Raw genomic sequence first — 21,073 nt, 5'->3', positions numbered from 1 at the left:
ATAGGGAAATATATTCTGATTTTATGTTTTGATATGGGGAAAATTGAAATATGTTGAGTCAAATGAGTAACTATTTCTATAATAGAAACTTAAAAACCCAAAGAAGAAATGAGATCAACCACACAATATTTATTTATAAAGAGATAGAGCTAGAATCAGCCTATGAATCATTTAGTTTCTTTTTAAAAATTTTATCCAAAAAGGGGATCAAAAGAGCATAGTTAACGGAGTACCAATGATTGATTTGTAAAAGAGAAGTTTCATAACTGTATATATTTTTTTCTATCACAAAATATCATTACTTCACTAGGAGACATGTCATAGGAAGAGAAATATACATGCAGTTTTTGTTATTTACCCTTACACTATCTTCCATTACATTGCTGAAAAGAGCATGAATAATGTTTTGTTTTCATTTTGAATTTATGTGATTTTTCCCTTTGTATTTTAAACGTTATATTTCTCTTAAAAACTTGTCATGTTTACAGCTCAATGTATACTATTTTTCTTGCCATTATTTTTAATACTTTTAAAGTATTATAAGGAAATATATGTTTAGAGGTAGCAGCATTAGAATATCTATGACAAAGCTATAGGTGTAAAGAATTGATTGTTTTACCTTTCTCAGAGAAAGCGCCTCATGTAGTTGTTTAATATGAAAGGGTTTTTCTTGAAAAGGTTAAAAAAGTTCTAACCAACTTTTGTACATTATGTAGAACTTCATTTTCTAAACTCTGCAAAAGAAAGTTTCATATTTAATGGGGAATCATGAATTATTCCATTTATTATCTACTTCCTCCTTTCAAAGACATGATCTGGATAAAAGGCGGGGTGAATAATTTCAAAAAAATACAATACATTTTTAATGGGAAGGTGCAAACTACAGATTCTCATGACTATTAGCAAGTGTAGAGGAAACAGAATTTTACTTGCAAAACTCGTCAAACTCTTGCAAAGATAAAATGTATGACATACTTTAGTAAAAGAAGAATATAGTGAACTGAAGTTTTCTTTATAATGCAACTTGTTTTTACTAAGTTTGGTCTTTGTATTCTCCAGCTTTTCATTTTTATTAAAAGTTTGATATTTCCCTGAATGTAAATGGAAAATTGATAGTTCTTTTATTTATAATGCTGTATAGAGAGCTAAAAGAAAATTTTAAATGATATTATTTGAGAAAAAGTTTTCCAAACAATAAAATTTCAAACTATGTGGAGGGTATCATAGAATTACGTTTCAGAAAACAGAGTGTCAATGTGAAGATGGGTGGTTTTAAAAAGAAGAAAACCGAGTGAATATTATATTCTATGGAGAGTTTTGTTAATAAAAATTATGAATACTGATTTAGACAAACATGATTTTATGAGTGAGCATGATCATATCTACATGTGTATTTAGGCTACTGTTTGTAGTCCTGTGATATGAAGCTCATTTTTTGTTTCTCTCCTTTTTTCCTCATGTTTTTTTCTTGTTGTATTAGGACACAGAATATACCAGAATTGTCTTACTTATTTGAATTTATTCTGTACTGTTCTAACTTAATTTAGAAACTAAGATTATTTCCAGGGTTTATTTTTCAGCTTAGGTTTTACTGTCTATAGTAGAGACGTACAGTGTAATCTAAAAGAAAAGAACAAGAATCCATATGGTTGCTGCAGTTAGCCAAAGGTGTTTGGAGTCAAGTGTTGTAATTCTGACTTGAAAATACTTTCCCCAAAAAATTCTCCTTTAACAATGACATTCATTTTATATCTTTCCATATGTAATCTTTGGCTTTAAATTTTTCTACACAAATTATTTTGTATAAAGTTTGAATTTCTTGAAGGAATTTGCAAGTAATAAGATGGCCGATCAAAATTGAATATGTAATTAACCTCATATAAGGAGCTTTCCTTCCAGTCCTTTTCTACCAAACTGCTAAAGAAGTTTTCATTAAAGGTAATCACTTTTTGTGAGATCAACAAATGTTTCTGAAACAAACAGTATTTTTTTAAGTTTTAAAAATGTGTATATTTGAGGGTTTTTGATAAAGAAAATAAATGATGCCAAGTGCTGTGCAACAGCTACATGGGTAACTATTTTGGTAATACTTTATATTGACTGAAAAATAGTTTATCCATTCCTGGTTGGTAATAATTGCTGCACTTCAAATATTTGATTAAATGGGAATCGTATGAATAAATCACTTTGAGCAGGGTGTACACACAAAAAAGTCTTATGTTATTAAGGAAATTATCTAAAGTTATTGTTAAGATTGTAGTCCTGTACTATTTGCTAAATAAGCATGCTTTCCTCTGATATGTGTTAATAATTACCAATAAAAATACTGTTTGGTTTATAAACATTTGCTGATCTCATAAAAAGAGATCGCCTTTAATGCAAAACATTAGTTCTATCAAAATAGAATCTGTGAAATAATTTTTGTCCCATTCTACACAAATATTCCATAACTTCTAAAATATAATCACCCATGTTGAAATGAATTCTTATTGTGCTATTGAGAGAATCCTTACTGATCAAATTTTTAGGTATTTTTATTATCTGTTGAAAGAGTTATATTAGTAATAGTACTATTTACAAAGTACCATCGGGTAAACTTTATTTCTTCATTATTACTTTTGTAAAAAGTTGTTTTTTTTTTAATTAGTTAAAAAAAAATAAAGGTAGCAAGTTAGTTTTTTCAAAATGGCATTTTAAAATTTGTATATATACTTTTAAAATGTTGAAAGTCTATGCTTTTCTTTTTTGTTAATAGATAAAAATCCCAAAAATACAAAGCAAAACTTGCATATGCAACAGGTTACTTTAAAGTTCAAATTAGTAAACTTGTAACTGTTTAGATAATCACATAAATTCTATTCCATAAAATGTTCTTCAAGGCAGATTTTATTTATATATTTAAAATTGTTAAATTAGTCCATCTACCTTAATTGAATCTAAATCGAAACTGAAGCAGAATGCTATATTAATATTTGTATTCTTATTTTTTGATAATATTTATATATTAATTTTTTTCATATAATAAAAGATGAAATCATATTTATTTGAATACCAATTCTAACAAATTTCAAGAAAAAGTCTAAATTAATATATTGCATTAGACTATTTCTTTGGAATGAAGCTAAAATGTTAGTTATCTGAATCTTTACAAGGAGAATTTTCTATAATATATATAAACTTTATATAAATTATACATATAATTTACATAATAACATATAACTATTTTATATACATAATATATAATTTTATATAAATTGTATAAATTTTACAGCAATATGTAAAATATTCAATGGTATAATATTAAACATATCACAATATTTATGTCTTCAAATTATATATATATATACATATATATATATATATATATATATATTTTTTTTTTTTTTTTTTTTTTTTGAGATGGAGTTTTGCTCTCATTGCCCAGGCTGGAGTGCAATAATGTGATCTCAGCTCACCTCAACCTCTGCCTCCTGGGTTCAAGCAATTCTCCTGCCACAGCCTCCCGAGTAGCTGGGCTTACAGGCAAGCGCCACCACGCCCAGGTAATTTTGTATTTCAGTAGACACGGGGTTTTTCCATGTCGGTCAGGCTGATCTCAAACTCCCGATCTCAGGTGATCTGCCCGCTTGGGCTTCCCAGAGTGCTGGTATTACAAGTGTGAGCCATCGAGTCCAGCCCAAATTATATTTTTAATCTTCCCTTAAAGTGAATATGATTTATAAATCCTTTCAAAAAAATCAAGGTCCTTATAGTTGCTGTGATATTAAAATTATCATTATATGATTAGTCATAACTGGTATATTATAAAAACATTTTAATTAAAATATGTTAAACTATACATACAATGAAATGATTGTGTTGTGTTCATTACATGTTCTATATTCTTTAAGAAGGTTTGGAAATGTTTAGAAGACATTAATAATGTTCATTTTAATGATGAATTCTAGTTGTAATGTCTAATTAAAAGATTCTTTTGATCTAAGTACAATAAATTCTACTTTTTTGAGATATTAACATATAATAATTAAATCATATAGAAAATAAGCAGTAATCATATTATTTATGATTGATGGATATATGAGATACAAAATGATTTGTTTTAGAGAATTCATTATAATTTAAAAGTGCTTATATATGTATTTTATTTGAATTAATAAAACTTTCTCATTAAATATGTGAATGTTTAAGCATAAAATATTTTTCTAATTTTTCCAAAAATGAGAAATGAATGCTTTGAAAACTGTTAATCTATAATATGCTACCTGCCCTATTTACATTTTTAATAGTTGCATATTTGTTAACTAATCTCATAGACAGCTACATGTTTTGCTGTTACCAGATGGATGAGATAGAATACCATGCATAACTTTACATTTATCTTCTTTGAGTGTTGACTTATTTGCATATCAATTAAAATAATATCTGTATTAAGATGGATAATGAAAGTTATCAAATTTACATGATGTAACTGCAGTTTGCTAAATTTCCAGTAGATGCCCCCAGAGACCAGTCAACTCACTGAAATCCTGTAAATTGGAAAAGACCTTTTTATATTGAAACTTCTTTCTTGATGTATTTTGAAGTACATGAAAAATAAATTAATAAGTCAAGAAAAAAATAAAAGTAAGTCAAGAATTCTAAAAATCTTGACTCTCTAGTGTTACTTACAGAAAATATATATATGAGTGTTGGTAGTTCAATTCTTAATCGTTACAAATCAATATTATGACTAATAATTGTGAACAACCTAAGTGTGTAAAATTAAGAAAAATGCTTTCAGTTTTCATTGTAATTCTATATGGCTTTAAAGTAAAAAGTCGTTTTAAACACTGTCAATTTTTTTTTCTTTTTAACTTCTCTCTGTTTTTTATATGGCATTTATATGGCTAGGAAAATGCTATATTATTATTTTAGGTTTGGGGAAAAAATAGCATTTTTACCAAAAACTATAAAACATAAATAATTCATATAATTTTTATCAGTTAGTATGTGTATGTTAAGAAATGACTTTCTTTTTCATTCTAATTACAGTATACATAACATCTACCTACACTGAAAAGGATAGGTAAGAATAGTGATTCACTTTATTCCAAGGAAATTATATTAACTGAAGCTATTTAAGTATTAATTTAAGTCAATGTAGTTATCACGTAGGTGATTCCAATAACATTTATCCTTACCATATGAATGTAAAACTGTTATAACTGACACACAGATAACCCACTAGTGACTTATAAATATTAACTTAATGAAATAAAAGTATTATCCTGACTTTTGATTAGATATTACATATCTTTTGATTTTTATCTTTGTCAGATTAAATGAAAATTTTATGATCCTGTTTTAAAGTACTGTTTTTATTGGACTTCTTTTGAAATATTTCACTGAATATAATGCTTCATTTTGATTCCATAATTCAGTTTATCCTATGAAAAAATATGTTAAATATATCAGTCATAATTGAATAGATGATAATGCTTTGATTTTAAAAATTCACCTAATAACTAATATAAAGACCTACTTAGGAGGTTTTATATTGGTTGTTAGATGTATTAGTTTAGGTGCAGAGAGAGTAAAATAAATTGTAATTTCTATTTCTTCCATCGATTCATCTTTTTCATATTTATAGAAGTATATGCTTATCCTTTTAAATGTTTGTCTTTGTCTGTGTTTTTCCTGTTAGAGTTTACCCCCTTGAGTGGAAATCTTATCTATTTAATTTGCCCTTCTTGAATGCTGCTGGCTGTCTGCTTCCTCCTTGTGAAAGAGAAAGATTCTCTGGGGCAGTCACAAAATGATACTGATCTCTCTCTCCAGCAACCTAGCCATGGGTTTTCATGGATAAGGAGTATGGCTTTCCAATGGAAATTTTGCATCATAATTGTCAAATAACATCAACTTCCTAATCAATGCAAATAAGCATAACATTGTGTGGAGGAGGAGGAGGAGAAGAAAAAGCAACAACATATTATATAATAGCAGGCAATGTAGGGAAATGGAAAGAATTCAGAATTTGCAACCAGAGGGAGCTGGGTGTGAATTCCAACTCTGCCCTTTACTATTAATAACTTGTATGGCTTTGGGCGATTCACAACCTCACTGAAGACAAGTTTTTTAATTTGTAAAAATTGAGGTAGTACTTTATACAGTTATTGCAGTTATTGTGCCAGTTAGGAATGATGTCTACACAGTACCTGACACATTGTGGATGCTCTATAAGTAGTAGCTATTCAAAATAGTTTACGGCAGAGTTTTGAAACACTATAATGTCTCCATGGCTGTTTGGCAGTAAATTCTCCATTTCCCAGTATCTCCGCACATTCACCTGCTGTCACATTACGCCGTATTGTTCAGCTCTGCTTTCTGTCAGTTTCTAGATTTTTTTTTAATTTCTGCATTTTTAAGGGAGATTTTGATGTGAATTCAAAACAATGAACATTAAATAAATAATACCATTAAATGGTAATAAAACACATACCATAACTATTTAATTCCATTCTCAAATGCATTCTTCTCAAGCTGCATCCCTTATCCTATTGCAGCCCCAGGTATCTGCAGTGGCAAAGATCTTCCTTAGGATACAGATTTATAGATGCCCAGCATGTCCACGAATGTGACAACTTTTGTTTCCGTGAATGGCACATTTTTTTTGCTGTCAGATGAATGCTCCTCATGTTTCATAATATTAAATCTCTCCATAAATTTTACCAGAGTTTTCTATTTTCATCCACTATTGTGGCGTCAGTTCAAGAAGATTTTTCTTTTTCTAATGCTTAAAAACAGCATCTTTTAATTTAGACTAATACCCGTGTTTTTATGTATAAATGAAATCAAAGACGAAAAAGTTTATTGCCAAATGACATAATGATTAAAATAATAAGTCTGAGTTTTGTTTATATTTCTGTTTGTGTTTAGAACAATTCTTTCATACAGCAAGTGAACTTTGGCTATAGTTCTCTGCTATGAAATTTAAAATCTGAGAAATTCAAATATAATGATAGAGATTGACATTTCTTTTTTTTTTTAAGACAGCCAATTTTAATAAATGAAGATTTTCCTGTTAAAAGAAATAATTCAGATTAGCTATGAAGGTTTAGATAGGAAGCTATTTATTAAACCAGTATAATTGTTCTTTCTTACGTGCACATGTGTGTGTAAAATAGGGACGATACCAGCATAATTCTATATGCATATTTAAATACATTTCTATTTGTAACATCTCATGTAAAGAATGATCTTTTTAAAAAATGTACTAGAAATTTTAAAAATTGATGTTAGTTATATATCATAGATGTTTGAGGCTGAAAGAGGTAGTGGAAATAATGATCATCCAACACCCTCTGAATCACTTACCGTTCTTTGGTCACAGACAGCAGAAACCGATTCTGACTAAATCAACTGGAAATAATTTTATTGAAAGGACAGAGTGGAATTTAGAGGAGAACCCAGATCAGAAGGAAAGCACCAGACTGGCCCCCTCGAATGGACATAGATAGGTAGCAAGAACTGCTAGGGTATCTTGTCAAGATTCTTCTGGATTAATTGAGCGCCAGCAACCTCCTACACTTTTGTGTTGCTTGTCTCAGGTTTCAAAATTTTGGGAGAGAGACCAGTTGGCCAAATTTGGGTCAATAACTCACTCCTTGGCTAGGGAGTCCTTGAATTTCCGTGCCACCAAGACTACACGCAACGTGGGACTGGTTATTTGCGAAATACTTTTGGAGTGCGCCCCCCTGTGGACGTGGAGCTAGATGATGGCTGGGCCAAACCCCGCAAAAGCACCTTCATCTTCCAGGTGAGGGAAAGAAGGCCCAGAGAGTGATTTTTCTGAATTTTCTGACCCTGTTGGGATTAGAACTGAGATGGCTGTCCAACTGCCCTATCTAGCATTTATTTGTATCACTTACAGTCAATATTTTAATTTTTATCTATTTATAATTTTCTTCATTTTTGCCCCCAAATGTTTTCTTCACTCCTAGGAAGATCTGGTGGGAGCTCAGTGGCACTGCTTGTGTAAGGCAAGATTCCAACCCCTTGTCCCCTCAGGCCTCCTATGCCACTCCCCCAGCTGCCTTCTGGGTAACACTTGGAGGTCCCTTCAGGCTCCTGAAACTCCAGTTACCCAAACCGTAACTCATTATCTTTCTTCAAACCTGTCCATCCTTTCAGGTTCCCAACACAAATTGATAAACTTTCTTAAAAAGGTTATGAGGTTTTTTTGTGATTTTTTTAAAGCCCATCATCTATCACTAGTGTTAGGGTATTTTGCCAAAGAGGGGACTCTTTAGCAAATTACCAATTACCCATTACGCAGTCCCAAAGCCTGGTTGACATCCTTGCTCTTCCCTTTCCTTCACCCCCGATATCCTTTGAATTACCAAGTAATCCATATTTTTGTTTCCTAAATATGTTTTGAATTCACCTACTTCCCTCCATCGCTCCACCTTTACCGTGGTTCCACCCCCAGCACCTCTCCTTTCTGTGACCACCAGTCTCCCATCCGTTCTTCCTGCTCCCAGTTTTACCCTCCTCCCATCCCTTCTCTTGGATCAGATGTGAATTTCTGAGTCACAGACTTGAGAATGCTAAATTGAAAGTCTTTATTTTTTTATAACTTAATTTTAATTCCTGGCCCTGAGCCTTGATCCTCCCTAGTGTAAAAATCCAATCTTGTCACTCTCAGGTAAAGTCAGTCCAATTTGGCAGTTTCTCAGGTTGTTCAAGATTCTGAAACTTCTTCCCCTCCCCGTATTTTCCTATATAGAAACAGCATCGCACTAGTGAGGGATTCAGGCGAGTAGAGTTACTAGATTTAGCAAATAGAAATACAGAGTGTGCAGTTCAGTCTTTCAAAATCAATAAACTTTTTTTTTTTTTTTTTTACTATAAGTATGCTCTATTCAATATTTGGGGCATACTTCTAATTAAAAGATCATTCATTGTTTATCTGATGTTCAAATGGAATCAAACCTGGGATTCCTACATTTCATCTGGTAACCCCCCTGGGGTAACAGCATTTATTTTCAGATCCTGTCCTGGAACAAGCTTGTCCAACCCAGGGCCCGTGGGCCACATGCGGCCCAGGATGGCTTTGAATGCGGCCCACCACAAATTCATAAACTTTCTTAAGAAGGTTGTGAGGTTTTTTTGTGATTTTTTTTTTTTTTAAGCTCATGAGCTGTCATTAGTGTGAGTGTATTTATGTGTGGCCCAAGGCAATTCTCCTTCCAATGTGGCCCAGAGAAGCCAAAAGATTGGACACCCCTGACTTGTAGGACTTGGTGATTTTCACTGCATTTGTCCAGCCAGTATCCATTCCTTCCTCTGTCTTTGCAAACATAAATCTAGTTTTGCTTGGGGCAGCAGAATGCCCCAGAGCAGGCAGGGTATGTGTTTTTCCAGATTCCTTGCAGCAAGGTAAGGAGTGGGGCAGTGACACAGTTCTAGCCAGTAGAAAAGTGGAAGTCTGCTGGTGGTTTCAGGAAGGCTTTGTTGTTCCCTAAAATAAAGACGCAGCCATTGCTACCCCACTTTCCCTTTCCTTCCTGTCTTAAAAGTGGACATAGTGTCTGAAGCTGTAGCAGCCCTATGGCAACCAGTAAGGGACCAGCAGGAGGGAAAGGTCAAGATCATCCCAGGGACATGGCCTTGAACTTGCCAGGCCACTGGCAAGGCCCTCAGCTGCCTACTCTTAGGCAAGAAAATTAGAAACCTCCATTTTCACAGCACTGTGAGAAAAGTTTCTTTTACTGATAGCTGAATGCATTCGTAGACTATGAGGTCCTGTACGTGTGTCCATTTCTGATGCACCTGATCCGTCTTCATTCCATCAGCTCTGGAAATAACACTGACCTGAACCCTTCAGGAGCTCCCCAGTACTGCTCATATCAGTTGTAGCTGTGTCTTCCTTCAGTCCCAGGTGGGCAGCCCACGAACAGTCATTCGCATATATCTCCTCACTATGGCCAGATGACATTGTGACAGACATAGCAGCCCTCTCTTCCCAGTAACTTTTGGGCCACACATGGAGCCCACTGGAATATTAAGTCCCTTCTCCTATACCATTCAGGAGCTAGGGGCAATTATAGGGCTGGTTCTGGTCCTGGTCCTCCTCTGCCTAGAAATCCTATGCAGGGACTTTTGCTGCCTTTGCATGCCCTTGTGTATGGGGAGGTGGGAAGAGGGATGTTGGTAATCCTCCCTGCCTTCAAGAACCCTAGATGGGAAGCGGGATGTGTGTTTTTGATTCTTGGCTCCTGCTGCATTTCATAGGATGTTGACTTTTCTGCTCTCGGAGCCCCTCCATTTGACTGGAGTGAGGAAGAGAAAGAGGACATGGCCCCCCAGCATCTTACTGCTTTTCTCCATACTCCCCTCCTCTATCTCAATCGGAGGACAGGAATGAGTAACAACCAGTATTCCTTTTTCTCTTCCCCATTTCAAATACATCTTGTTCTCATACTAAATGTTGGCTTTTGATCTTTTGACCTAGGGTCCATGTGGTTTCTTTATTCTCTTTAGAGGCTAGTTCTATCACAGTCTGGCTGCCAGATAGGGGAAGGTTGCAGTTCAGCTGGGACACTTCTTCCAGATGACTTTTGTAAAATGCAGTCTCGTCATGTCAGTTACCTGATTCTGGTCTCCAGTAGCTCTACCTCCCTCCTAGCCTGGAGTCCAGATTTCTCACTGTTGTTGTACCATGAGATCTCTTCATGATCTGGACCCTGCCTTTTTTTCTAGACTTCCTGTCTCACCACTCTCCTGCTTGCCACTCCTTATTTATTTGTTGTGTACCTAAGCTGATCCACTGGATAAGAAATTCTTGGCAGATGCAAGCCTCGGCATTTTGTTTTGTTTTGTTATTTGTTTTTTGAACTCTGTAGGTGAATCTAATGCATAATGAGGACTTGAGAAGCAGCAGTGAGACTTCACATTTCCCAGAGCATTCTCACATACCTAATTTCATTTGGTTCCTAGAAGAATCCCCTGATGTAGGTAGCATATACTAATAAACACAGCTTAGAGATGAGAAGACTGGAGACCCAGGGAGGTGAGGCCAAACTGAACTCAATCTTGGTGTTCTGGGCTGTTTTCACTCCACATGGAATTTTTGTTGCCAGTAGTATAACATCATATCATTTGTCCTATTTATTTCAAAGAACGTAACATAATTAGTATGAAGCTATATCTTTTGGCATCTAATTGTTCTTTTAATGGCATAATGGCCACTACACAGCTAGTATCTCACAGTTCTGTTTATTTCCTATATAGAAATTTTCATCATTTGAAATTATTTGTCATTTGCTTACTTACTTGTTAGTCACTTTCTCCCACTGGAATGCAAGCATCACAAGGGCATGGAAACTATTTGGAATAGAACAGTGCCTGGCACTTAGTAGGAAACTCAGTACCTATTTGTCCTGTGACTAAGTGGAGTATTCATCTGTCGGTCTATCTTCTTGCATTTAATTATTGAAGTTAGCATAGAATTATTAATCATTAACTTAATTCTGACTGAAATAATTTTAAAATATATATTTTGTAATAGATTTCAATAAATATTTTCTGCATGAATGAAAGAATGATGAACTTCTGTAACATACAGTGAAACTACTAATATAGTGGGAATATTATTTTGATATTAAATGGCAAGTTTTATTTTTGCTTAGCTTGTTGGAGTTTTTTTTTTTGGAGGATTTTTTTTGTTAGGAGGCTGATATATCAAGTTTTTGAATATTCATCAGTCAACTGTCTTATTTGTCCTTATCAAATGGAACTCAGCTCTGGAACTGATATGTTTATAATGTAATTTCATTAAAATTACCGTATTTAGATAGCTTCTGGCATCTTTCATTAAACAGAAGTTGTTCAGTTATAATTGTTTGAGGCAAAGATCTTTCGATAGTTTTTAGTGCTTTCACTGAGGGAAAAAAGGCAACATGATTCAAACTTTAATTACTAGAGAATGAAAACACCATGCAGACTGAAAGTATTAACATAAAGCTTTGAATGTTCTGATTCATATTCCTAGTTATAGGAACTCCTACAAGAAGAACGTCTGTGTGGACATGCTGCGAGACGGTTATCATAAGTCCTTCACCGAGCTCTTCGCTCTGATGGAGCAGTGGGATGCCATGAGGGAGGCTGCGAGAGTCAGGTCCCTCTTTTGGCTGCAGAAGCCCCTGGAGGAGCAACCTGATAAACTGGATCACTTCTACCACTACCTGACCAGGGCTGAGGACGCCGAGAGGAAAGGTAAGTGGTGGGACTGTGGGCAGAGCACAGCATGAGCCAGGACGATGAGCACCTGGGGGAAGATTCCAGATTGTTTCATGTATGAATCTGAAACATTAAGACAACTTAGCACACTTCAACCCAGTCAATTAAATGTATTTATGGAATTAATGATAGGGAATGTTGGATCATGGGGCTTCCCAGACACAGGGGCATTCTGGTGATGTCATTCTGAGCCAGGGAAGACAACGCATAGCACCTAATAACATCTCCAGAACTTTCCATGAATTAACATAGTTCCTATCATTAGGTTTAAACCTTTCTATAGTTTTTCTGTGTACGTGATCTGAATATTGACTTTCACAGAGGAGATACTTTCAAAGAGTACTATAACTTGAAAATCACACTGATTTTCCTAAGTTTAGATAGTAGACTTTTGAAGTTTGGGTCAAGAAGTCTTACCAATTTGGAGAATTTATCTTAGTAAATAGTAAAAAGACATGAAAAGTCTGCAATTCACAATTGCAAATAAAATTGCTAATTTTATATTTTCCATGACATCATTTCTAATAAATTTCTTTTTCACATTTCAAAATTTTCTAGAAAGTTAATATACATTCCAAGTATTAAAGAAATATTTTCATCTCTTTACTAATTATATTGATATTGTCATAAATATTTCTTAGTTACATATTAAGAACTGATCATTTAAACTAGTCAGCTATAATCAGAGAAAAAAAGAAATCCAAAAAAAGACTTTGGCATGTAAATTTGGTGTTCTAAATAATTCTTTTTTCCATTTTTTTTTTTTGAAAATACCACAGGATTCAAAAAGAAAAACTCAGGCCTCAACATGACAATGTCTACATGTCATTTCAGGCTTTTCTATGAGAAAATAAAGTATTAGCAACTTTTTGTTACCCAGTGGTACCATGGAAAAAATCTATGGGGATATGTTAACAACATTAGAAGGGTCTCTATGTGTTGGAGTTGATATGTATTTTCCATCAGGTTGTGACCTAACTTAAGAATATGAGACACACAAAAATGTGAACAACAAAACAAATGAACTAGGATGTGTGTGTGTGGCAGGGGGCAGGACAGGACGTCGTTATTTATATTATGAAAAGGGTTTCACTGCAGGATAGATGTGAAAAAAAGTATTTTGGTGAACTTTAAAATATGATTTACAATAATTTCTCAAGAAATTAACTGTTGTAAATAAAAAGTGCTATTGTAAAAAACCTACATTCTGGTCAGAAACGGTGGCTCACGCCTACCATCCCAGCACTTTAAGAGACCAAGGTGGGCAGATCATCTGAGGTCAGGAGTTTGAGACTAGCCAGGCCAACATGGTGAAACCCTGTCTCTACTAAAAATACAAAAAAAATAGCCAGGCATGGTGGCAGGTTCCTGTAACCCTAGCTACTCAGGAGGCTGAGGCAGGAGAATTGCTTGAACCCAAGAGGTGGAGGTTGCAGTGAGCTGAGATTGTTCCATTGTGCTCCAGTGTGGGTGACAAGAGTGAAACTCCATCTCAAAACAAAACAACCTACATTCCAGTATTAGCCCAAAATTCTAAAGTGATATTTACACCGAAAGTAGAACTAATTATTAGCCATTTTATTCCATTGAATTTTATCATATTCACTGTTTTAAATTGAGGCTTTCATTGAAGATAGCGTAAATATAAGCTAAATACGTCACTCATCATAAAGTGTCATAGATATGAGCCAGCTTGTTGTAAAGCTTTTTCACTTTATAAAGAACCTAAGATGCCAGTCTATTTCAAGGTAGAAAACATTTTAATTTGTAATATTTCTTATAGGAAAATTGCTATATTTATAAGTAAAAACATTTCTCCAATTCAAAAGTTAACAAAGTCCAACTGCTTTTTTTGTTGTTGTTTTGAGACAGATTCTTACTCTGTCACCCAGGCTGGAGTACAGTGGCACCATCTCAGCTCACTGCAACCTCCACCTCAGGTTCAAACAATTCTCCTGCCTCAGCCTCCTGAGTAGCTGGGACTACAGGCACGCACCACCATACCCAGCTAATTTTTGTATTTTTAGTATAGACAGGGTTTCACCATGTTGGCCAGGCTGATTTCGACCTCAAGTGATCCATCTGCCTCGGTCTCCCAAAGAGCTGGGGTTACAGGCATGAGTGACTGTGCCCAGCCCAAAGTCCAACTCTATGGTAGCCAATGTCTCTTCTGTAGGGTTATCTCCCACAAAATACAGTGGCTTTTGTCTGATTGAAATATAGAAAATTAAAATTATTGCAAAAATATTACTAGAAAAACTTCAGCATATAAACATTTGTGTGGCCTCTTTTCAAAAGAATTGTCATAACTTTTTTTCCACATTCAACACATGAACTTTATTAGAGAAAAATTGTGGTTTGAATTAGGAACGTTCTCACTCATAGGCGGGTGTTGAACAATGAGAACACATGGACACAGGGAGGGGAGCACTACACACTGGGGTCTGTTGGAGGGAAATAGGGGAGGGACAGCTGGGGGTGGGGAGTTGGGGGGGATGGCATGGGGAGAAATGCCAGGTATAGGGGAGGGGGAGGAAGGCAGCAAATCACACTGCCACGTGTGTACCTATGCAACAATCTTGCATGTTCTTCACATGTACCCCAAAACCTAAAATGCAATAAAAAAAAGGAATGTACCAGAAAATGAGATATGCACATTCATTCTTATTAACTTGAATGAATCCTAAATCTTAAAACGTGCATGTATGCCTAGAATATAGAAATATGTTAATAGTGTCTTAAAGTTCCATTCCAGATGGTTGTGAGATTGGAGACAATTTTCCTGAGAGAGCATGTTACTGAGCATTCTCATTGCTTCTCACTGAAAGGACCATCACTCTAGGGTCACAGTGAAGTTCATTTAATCAAAGCTATGGCACTAACAATAGTCATCTCAGGTCAGTTCTGTCCCTTGAGACTTACAGAGCAGTAACCTAGAGTTATTTAAATTACTTTACAAAATATCACTTGCTGTTTTATAGCAGAGGTGTGTTTAAAGTAAGCTAATCATTTCTTTTTGGGTTATTTTCCATTTGTTAGTGTTTCTTTGTCCCTGATACATTTTTAAAAATGTATCCATTGTCATGAATCATTGCTGTACCATCTGTAACATCTGATTAGGGCCTTGTGCCCCATGGGGCTGGTGAAGAGATGGCAATAATGGCAATGGGTAACAAAATCAATAGATAATTCAAACATTATTTACACTTGACTTTTAAATTTATTAAGGGTTGAGCAGCAATTTTTTTTCTAATAATGTTTGTTTAAGATACACAAATTATATTTTACTAAAGTGAAATTCCACAGGTATTTACAGATGTTATGTAAAGCAAAACAAAAAAAAATATTCTGGTGAAATAAGTTTGAGAAACGCCATGTGAAATAACACTGAGGTTAAGCAGGTTGATTTATTGCAGGACTAATCAAACATTTAACATGCTGATGTATGTTGTGTGGCTTACTGAAAAAGGAAATCGGAAAATTGTTTCCCAAATTTATTTCATTGTAGAATCTTCTTTTTAAGGAGCATAGGAAACCCACAATAAAACTAATTTTCATCTTCTGAATATAACTGCTGACTATTTAAAGAAGTGGTCCACAAGCAAGGAGAGAAAGCTGCTTATAGCCTTTGTAAAGGCTACAGGGCATGTATGTGGATTGCCCAAAGATTTGAAACTTGAATATATTCTTTTATATTTCATATTCTGGAAAACCATCCATTTTTTTCATAGAAAAATAGCTTAGCTGACAAGTAGTCTTTAAATATATAATCTTGGTAGCTTATCTAACTCATTCCTTAAAAAATAGAAAACCTTATGAAATGTTGGGAATATTTCTACATTAAGGTTTAATTACTAAAATATAAAAAAAGTTTCAGGATTGCATATATTTTTAATTATATATATCCTTTTTATTAAAGTGGAAAATACAAAATGTTTTATTTACTGGCTTCTAAAAGCAATAACTCTCTAATCAGTAAATATAACCAAGAATATGAAATATTACAAAACAGACTTTAGTGTTGTATTCATATTATGTAGGAAGTTCATAATGGAAAAGACAAAGCCCAGAAGTAATTGTGAGCTGGGAGTATTTGCATCAAATAAATAACTCAGTCTCCCAAAGAGTTGGGATTACAGGCATGAGCGACTGTGCCCAGCTCCACTTTTCGCCTGAGCTGTCACCTATTGTAAGGGTCCTCAAAAAGCAGAATGGCTCTCCAGAATCCCCAGCAACTTCCAGGATAGGGAGAACTTTTTATTTTGTTTTCTAGTTATTAAATATATTTTGTTACAAATCTTAATTTCTGTTGGAATTTTTAAAGAAGTATATATATTTAAAAATGTATGTAAAGGAATAGAATTGGTTTTAGAAACTTCTTTTGAAACATTGGGGTGACTTATTTACAGTTCTGTAAAACTACCCTTAGTTGTAATCAACCTGTTTCATTTTTTTCTGAGTTTTGATTTTAATCTTACATATGTCCTAGTGGACAATATTTTTCATAATTGTAATCCCTTCAGGAATATGTGGGTTGACTCCCCTGGTATTAGTGAACAATTAATATCAGTGAATTCTAATAGATAATTATTGTTATTACATTATTGGAAGGGTAACCCAGAGACCACTGCATATTTATAATACAACTATACTTTCAGCATAAATCCAGAAGACACAAAGATTATGAATTTGGGCTGAGGCACAACTTATTAACACTTTTTGTTCAGGTTTACTATCACAGTGGGGTTTATAAGACTGATTCACAATCAATGGACACACTTTTTATGTACATAGAGGTTAGATATCCTTTAGGAAAAAAAAAAAAACAAAAAACCTGAAAGAGTTTAACAACTATCTGAGTAAAAATCACTAGTCTTTATGCATTTCCACAAAAAAAAAAAAAAAAAGTACCCATAGAAAACAGAAGCATAGAAGTCTACTCTTTCTTAACATTGCTAGAAATTTGTAGTGCTAGAAACATTGGTAGAAAGTATATGGAGCTTATAGGGTCATTCTGATCATCATTTGTTGTATCTATCAACCCTGTGACATTTTTTTATGATATGAAATACCTTGGTATTTTCATATCCATTCTGCTTTCTTCATTTACATTATCTTTTGGCATGGCTGAGAAACACTGCCACCTCTAGAATCTCTAAGTACTTTCAAACCTCCAGTGAGAAAAGTACTCAATGATACCATGTATTCTTGTCTTCCAAAAGCACTGAGCACATTGCTAGTAGCTATTGTTATGGCCTATACCTGAAAATCTCCTGTTTTCAACCAAATAGTGTCAATTTCTAGCATGTTCTAAGTTTTCAGAAAGGCTTTCATTGCTTTACTCATCTGTACATCCTTTAATTATTGTAATGAAGTTAATAGTTACAATAAATTAATTTTTGCATTTAGATTCAATTTTTAAAATTCTTAGTCATATCTTTAAGGAAAAATAGGAAGTAAATGTCATGATATTGGTTTGCCATTCTAAAGGATGTGCCATGAAACATCTTTCCAATGTCATTCATGATGCTTTTCTCTCTTTGAAGAATCCTTTGAAGATGTGTATAATAACTTGTATGCTCTGGCCTGTTACTTCAATAATTCTGAAGACAAGTGGGTGAGGAACCACTTCTACAAACGATGTTTTAAGATTGCTCAGCTGATCAAAATTGACAGTGGGAAGAAAGAAGCCGAGGCTCATATGCACATGGGCCTTCTCTACGAGGAAGATGGTGAGTGGGCATTTGCCAGGATGCCTTAGGTGTGCTTTGGTGGATCCTGAGATCACACAACTGAAAAGCATGTGGTGGTTGAGAGAAAGACCTGAGATTTCAGCATAATCATGTATATTATTGACATCAAAAAGCAAAACCATGTGACTTGTGGACCCAGCTTTAATATGACTTGCAGAATATTTTTTGCAGAATTCCTTGCTCATGCTTCTGCCTGAGTGCTCAGACTACAGTTCCCACACAGTAACATCCTCACCAAAAGAAAGCATATTCCCCTAATCCCCTCCACACACAGGATGGAAAAAAAGAAAGGTATACTTTGTGATTTTTGTAATGTCCCATGCCCCTTTAATGAAAACCAAAAAATATGTAACTCACATATCACCTCATCATGATTTTTAAAATAATTCCTGAAGAAAATACTCATTTAAAAATAACTTCATACTTAATAATGTTAAGACATGCCAAAATCTAAAACAACCACAAAGTTGTCAGAAGTAATTTTGTATAGTTGTTGATCAAGAATTACAAATACGAATTTAAGAATGGAAAATTCTTTATGACAGAATAGTGTATAGATAATATGCAAAGAAAATATAGGGAAAGATGAAAATATTTGATCTTGAATAATGCCATTTCTTTCCCCAAAACACGATCTCATTTTGCATAAAAGTTTTTACTTTGGTAAAACCACTAAATTTAAAAAATATTTATTATTTTGTGACTAGGACTACATAGGACTTTGAAAGTGCTTCAGGAAGTTGCAGTTAACGTGACTGTAGCTAAAGCTCATGAGGCACCTGAACATGGTCAGAAGCCATCGTGTGTGTCCGACATAGGGAGTAAAACACAGAGAAGTGAGAGATCATGCAGACTAGATTCAAGGAAGGCACAATGCAATCAGGAGGGACTGGCAAGGGACTTGGAAGATGGGTGGAATTTAGGCTTGTAGATAAATAGGAATATATTCTGTGAAGAGGGAAGAGTATGTACTAAAGCATGCTTAGAGCAACTGATAAGAGGGCCAACCAGTGTCCAGTGGGAAGTGTGGGGGTGTTTTTTGCAATACTTAAGTGATTTTTTAAAACTTTTAAGTTCAGGAGTACATATGCAGGTTCATTGCATAGGTCAACTTGTGCCACGGAGTTTGTTGTATAGATTATTTCATCACTCAGGTATTAAGCCTAGTACCCATTAGTTGTTTTTCCTGATCCTCTCCCCTCTTCCCACCCTGGGAAACCACAGTGGGAAGGTAGGATAGGGACACAACAGCAGTCAGAGATTGGACTTAAGCTTCTGTACGTGGAGGACAAGGTAAGAAGTGTGATATCAATCTGTCTGTGATACAACTGTGGGAAGAGGGAGAGGAGGAAGGAGGGATGCCTAGGAAGCTGATGCATTCGATGTAATTAACTTAGATAAAACAGTGGAAAAGTACTATATTTAAGAGAACATATTTAAGTATTCCACTACAGTGCAATCTATAGTATCCCAGAAAAGGGAATTAGCTAAATGTATTAAGCAACATCCATGCAACAGAGTTCTGTGCAGTCATGATATAGGTTAAAGCAAAAGTTGGTTCATTCAACAAACAGTGATATAGAACCTCATGTCAGGGGATAGAAAAATGAATAAGACAAAGTCTCTGCCCTTGTAGAGTTTACATTCTTCTAGGAAAACCAGGTCTTAACAATTAATAGCTACATAATATAATATTAAGTCAATGTTAAGTGTTACAAAAAATAATAAAGTAGAGTAAGGGGATTCACAATGGTGACCACTTTATATAAGGGGCTTAACTTTTAAAAGCTGAGGCAGCAATGAAATGAGGGAGTAGCCCTTGTGAAAATCTAAAGAAGGGGCTTCCAGAGGGAGGATGCAATAAATGCAAAGGCGCTGAGGCAGGTGCATGCTGATCATGCCCGAGGACCAGCAAGAAGGCCAGTGTGATGGGAACACAGTGAGTGGAAGGTGGGGAGTAGAAAAAGCTAAGTGAGACAGAGAGGCTTAGGATGGATCACACTGGGGCTTGTAGGCCAAGATGAGGACTTTGTATTTTATTCCAAATTAACACAGGAAACCCCAAATATGTGTCAATTTCAGAAAATGTTCCTGATACATTAATAAGATATAAAACACAATGTAAAATATATTTATATTGTGTATGTATCATACATGAACACATTAAGGGTAGTTATTTCTGAGTTTGAAGACTCTAGGTGATTATAAACATACACACTGAAGACATGTGACTTACTATAAAGTGAGAAGTTATTTCAAAGTTAGTTGTTAAACATTTCTAGCCTGTTGTTAAAAGTTAAGTTTTGATAAGATGGGGGAGAAATGCTGGATATAGTATACATTTAAAAAAAAAAAAAAAAAAAAAGGCAAGTTTTGTTTTTCAAATTGTACAAAAGTTTGAAATTGCACAAATTTTTCTAGCCTGTTGTTCAAAGTCGTTTTGTTTTTCAAATTGTACAAAATTTTATATTTCCTTATATAAAATTGAAAGTAAAACTTTTTATTTTCTTTTTGTAATTATGCCATCAAATCCTGTCTGGTCTCTCAAATGGATCTGTCAATTACTGACACCCCAAAAGAAGCCCCAGAATAAATCATACATAATATATGAAAATAGCACTAAGGAAGTCAGGGCTATGTTTTTTTTCCCTTATTCTTCTTCTTTTCTTAATTGTACTTTAGGTTCTGGGGTACATGTGCAGATCATGCAGGATTGTTACATAGGTACACACATGGCAATATGGTTTGCTGCCTCCATCCCCTTGTCACCTATGTCTGGCATTTCTCATTTGTTGCCTCCATACCCCCATCACCTGAAACTGGCATTTCTCCACATGTTATCCCACCCCAACCTCCCCAGTCCCTGCTGCCGTTCCCCTAGCCCCCCCAACAGACCCCAGTGTGTGATGCTCCCCTTCCTATGTCCATGTGTTCTTACTGTTCAACACCCACCTATGAGTGAGAACATGTGGTGTTTGATTTTCTGTTCTTGTGTCAGTTTGCTGAGAATGATGGTTTCCAGGTTCATCCATGTCCATACT

General features: G+C 34.6%; 1 protein-coding gene across 4 annotated transcripts in view; it reads left to right on the top strand.

The window, feature by feature from the left end:
* TTC29 (tetratricopeptide repeat domain 29) overlaps positions 1 to 21,073 on the top strand; it is a 237,736-nt gene that overhangs the window by 25,259 nt on the left and 191,404 nt on the right. For all 4 annotated transcript variants that reach the window (XM_017534847.1, XM_017534852.2, XM_037740632.1 and 1 more), the window contains 2 exons: positions 12,032 to 12,255; positions 17,826 to 18,011. In XM_017534847.1, the coding sequence (XP_017390336.1) occupies positions 12,032 to 12,255; positions 17,826 to 18,011 (410 nt within the window). The remainder of the gene's footprint in view (positions 1 to 12,031; positions 12,256 to 17,825; positions 18,012 to 21,073) is intronic.

Source organism: Cebus imitator, unplaced genomic scaffold (assembly GCF_001604975.1).
Source record: "Cebus imitator isolate Cc_AM_T3 unplaced genomic scaffold, Cebus_imitator-1.0 Scaffold4, whole genome shotgun sequence".
NCBI classification, from domain to species: Eukaryota; Metazoa; Chordata; class Mammalia; order Primates; family Cebidae; genus Cebus; species Cebus imitator.
This window is presented reverse-complemented; position numbering and strand designations above follow the sequence as displayed.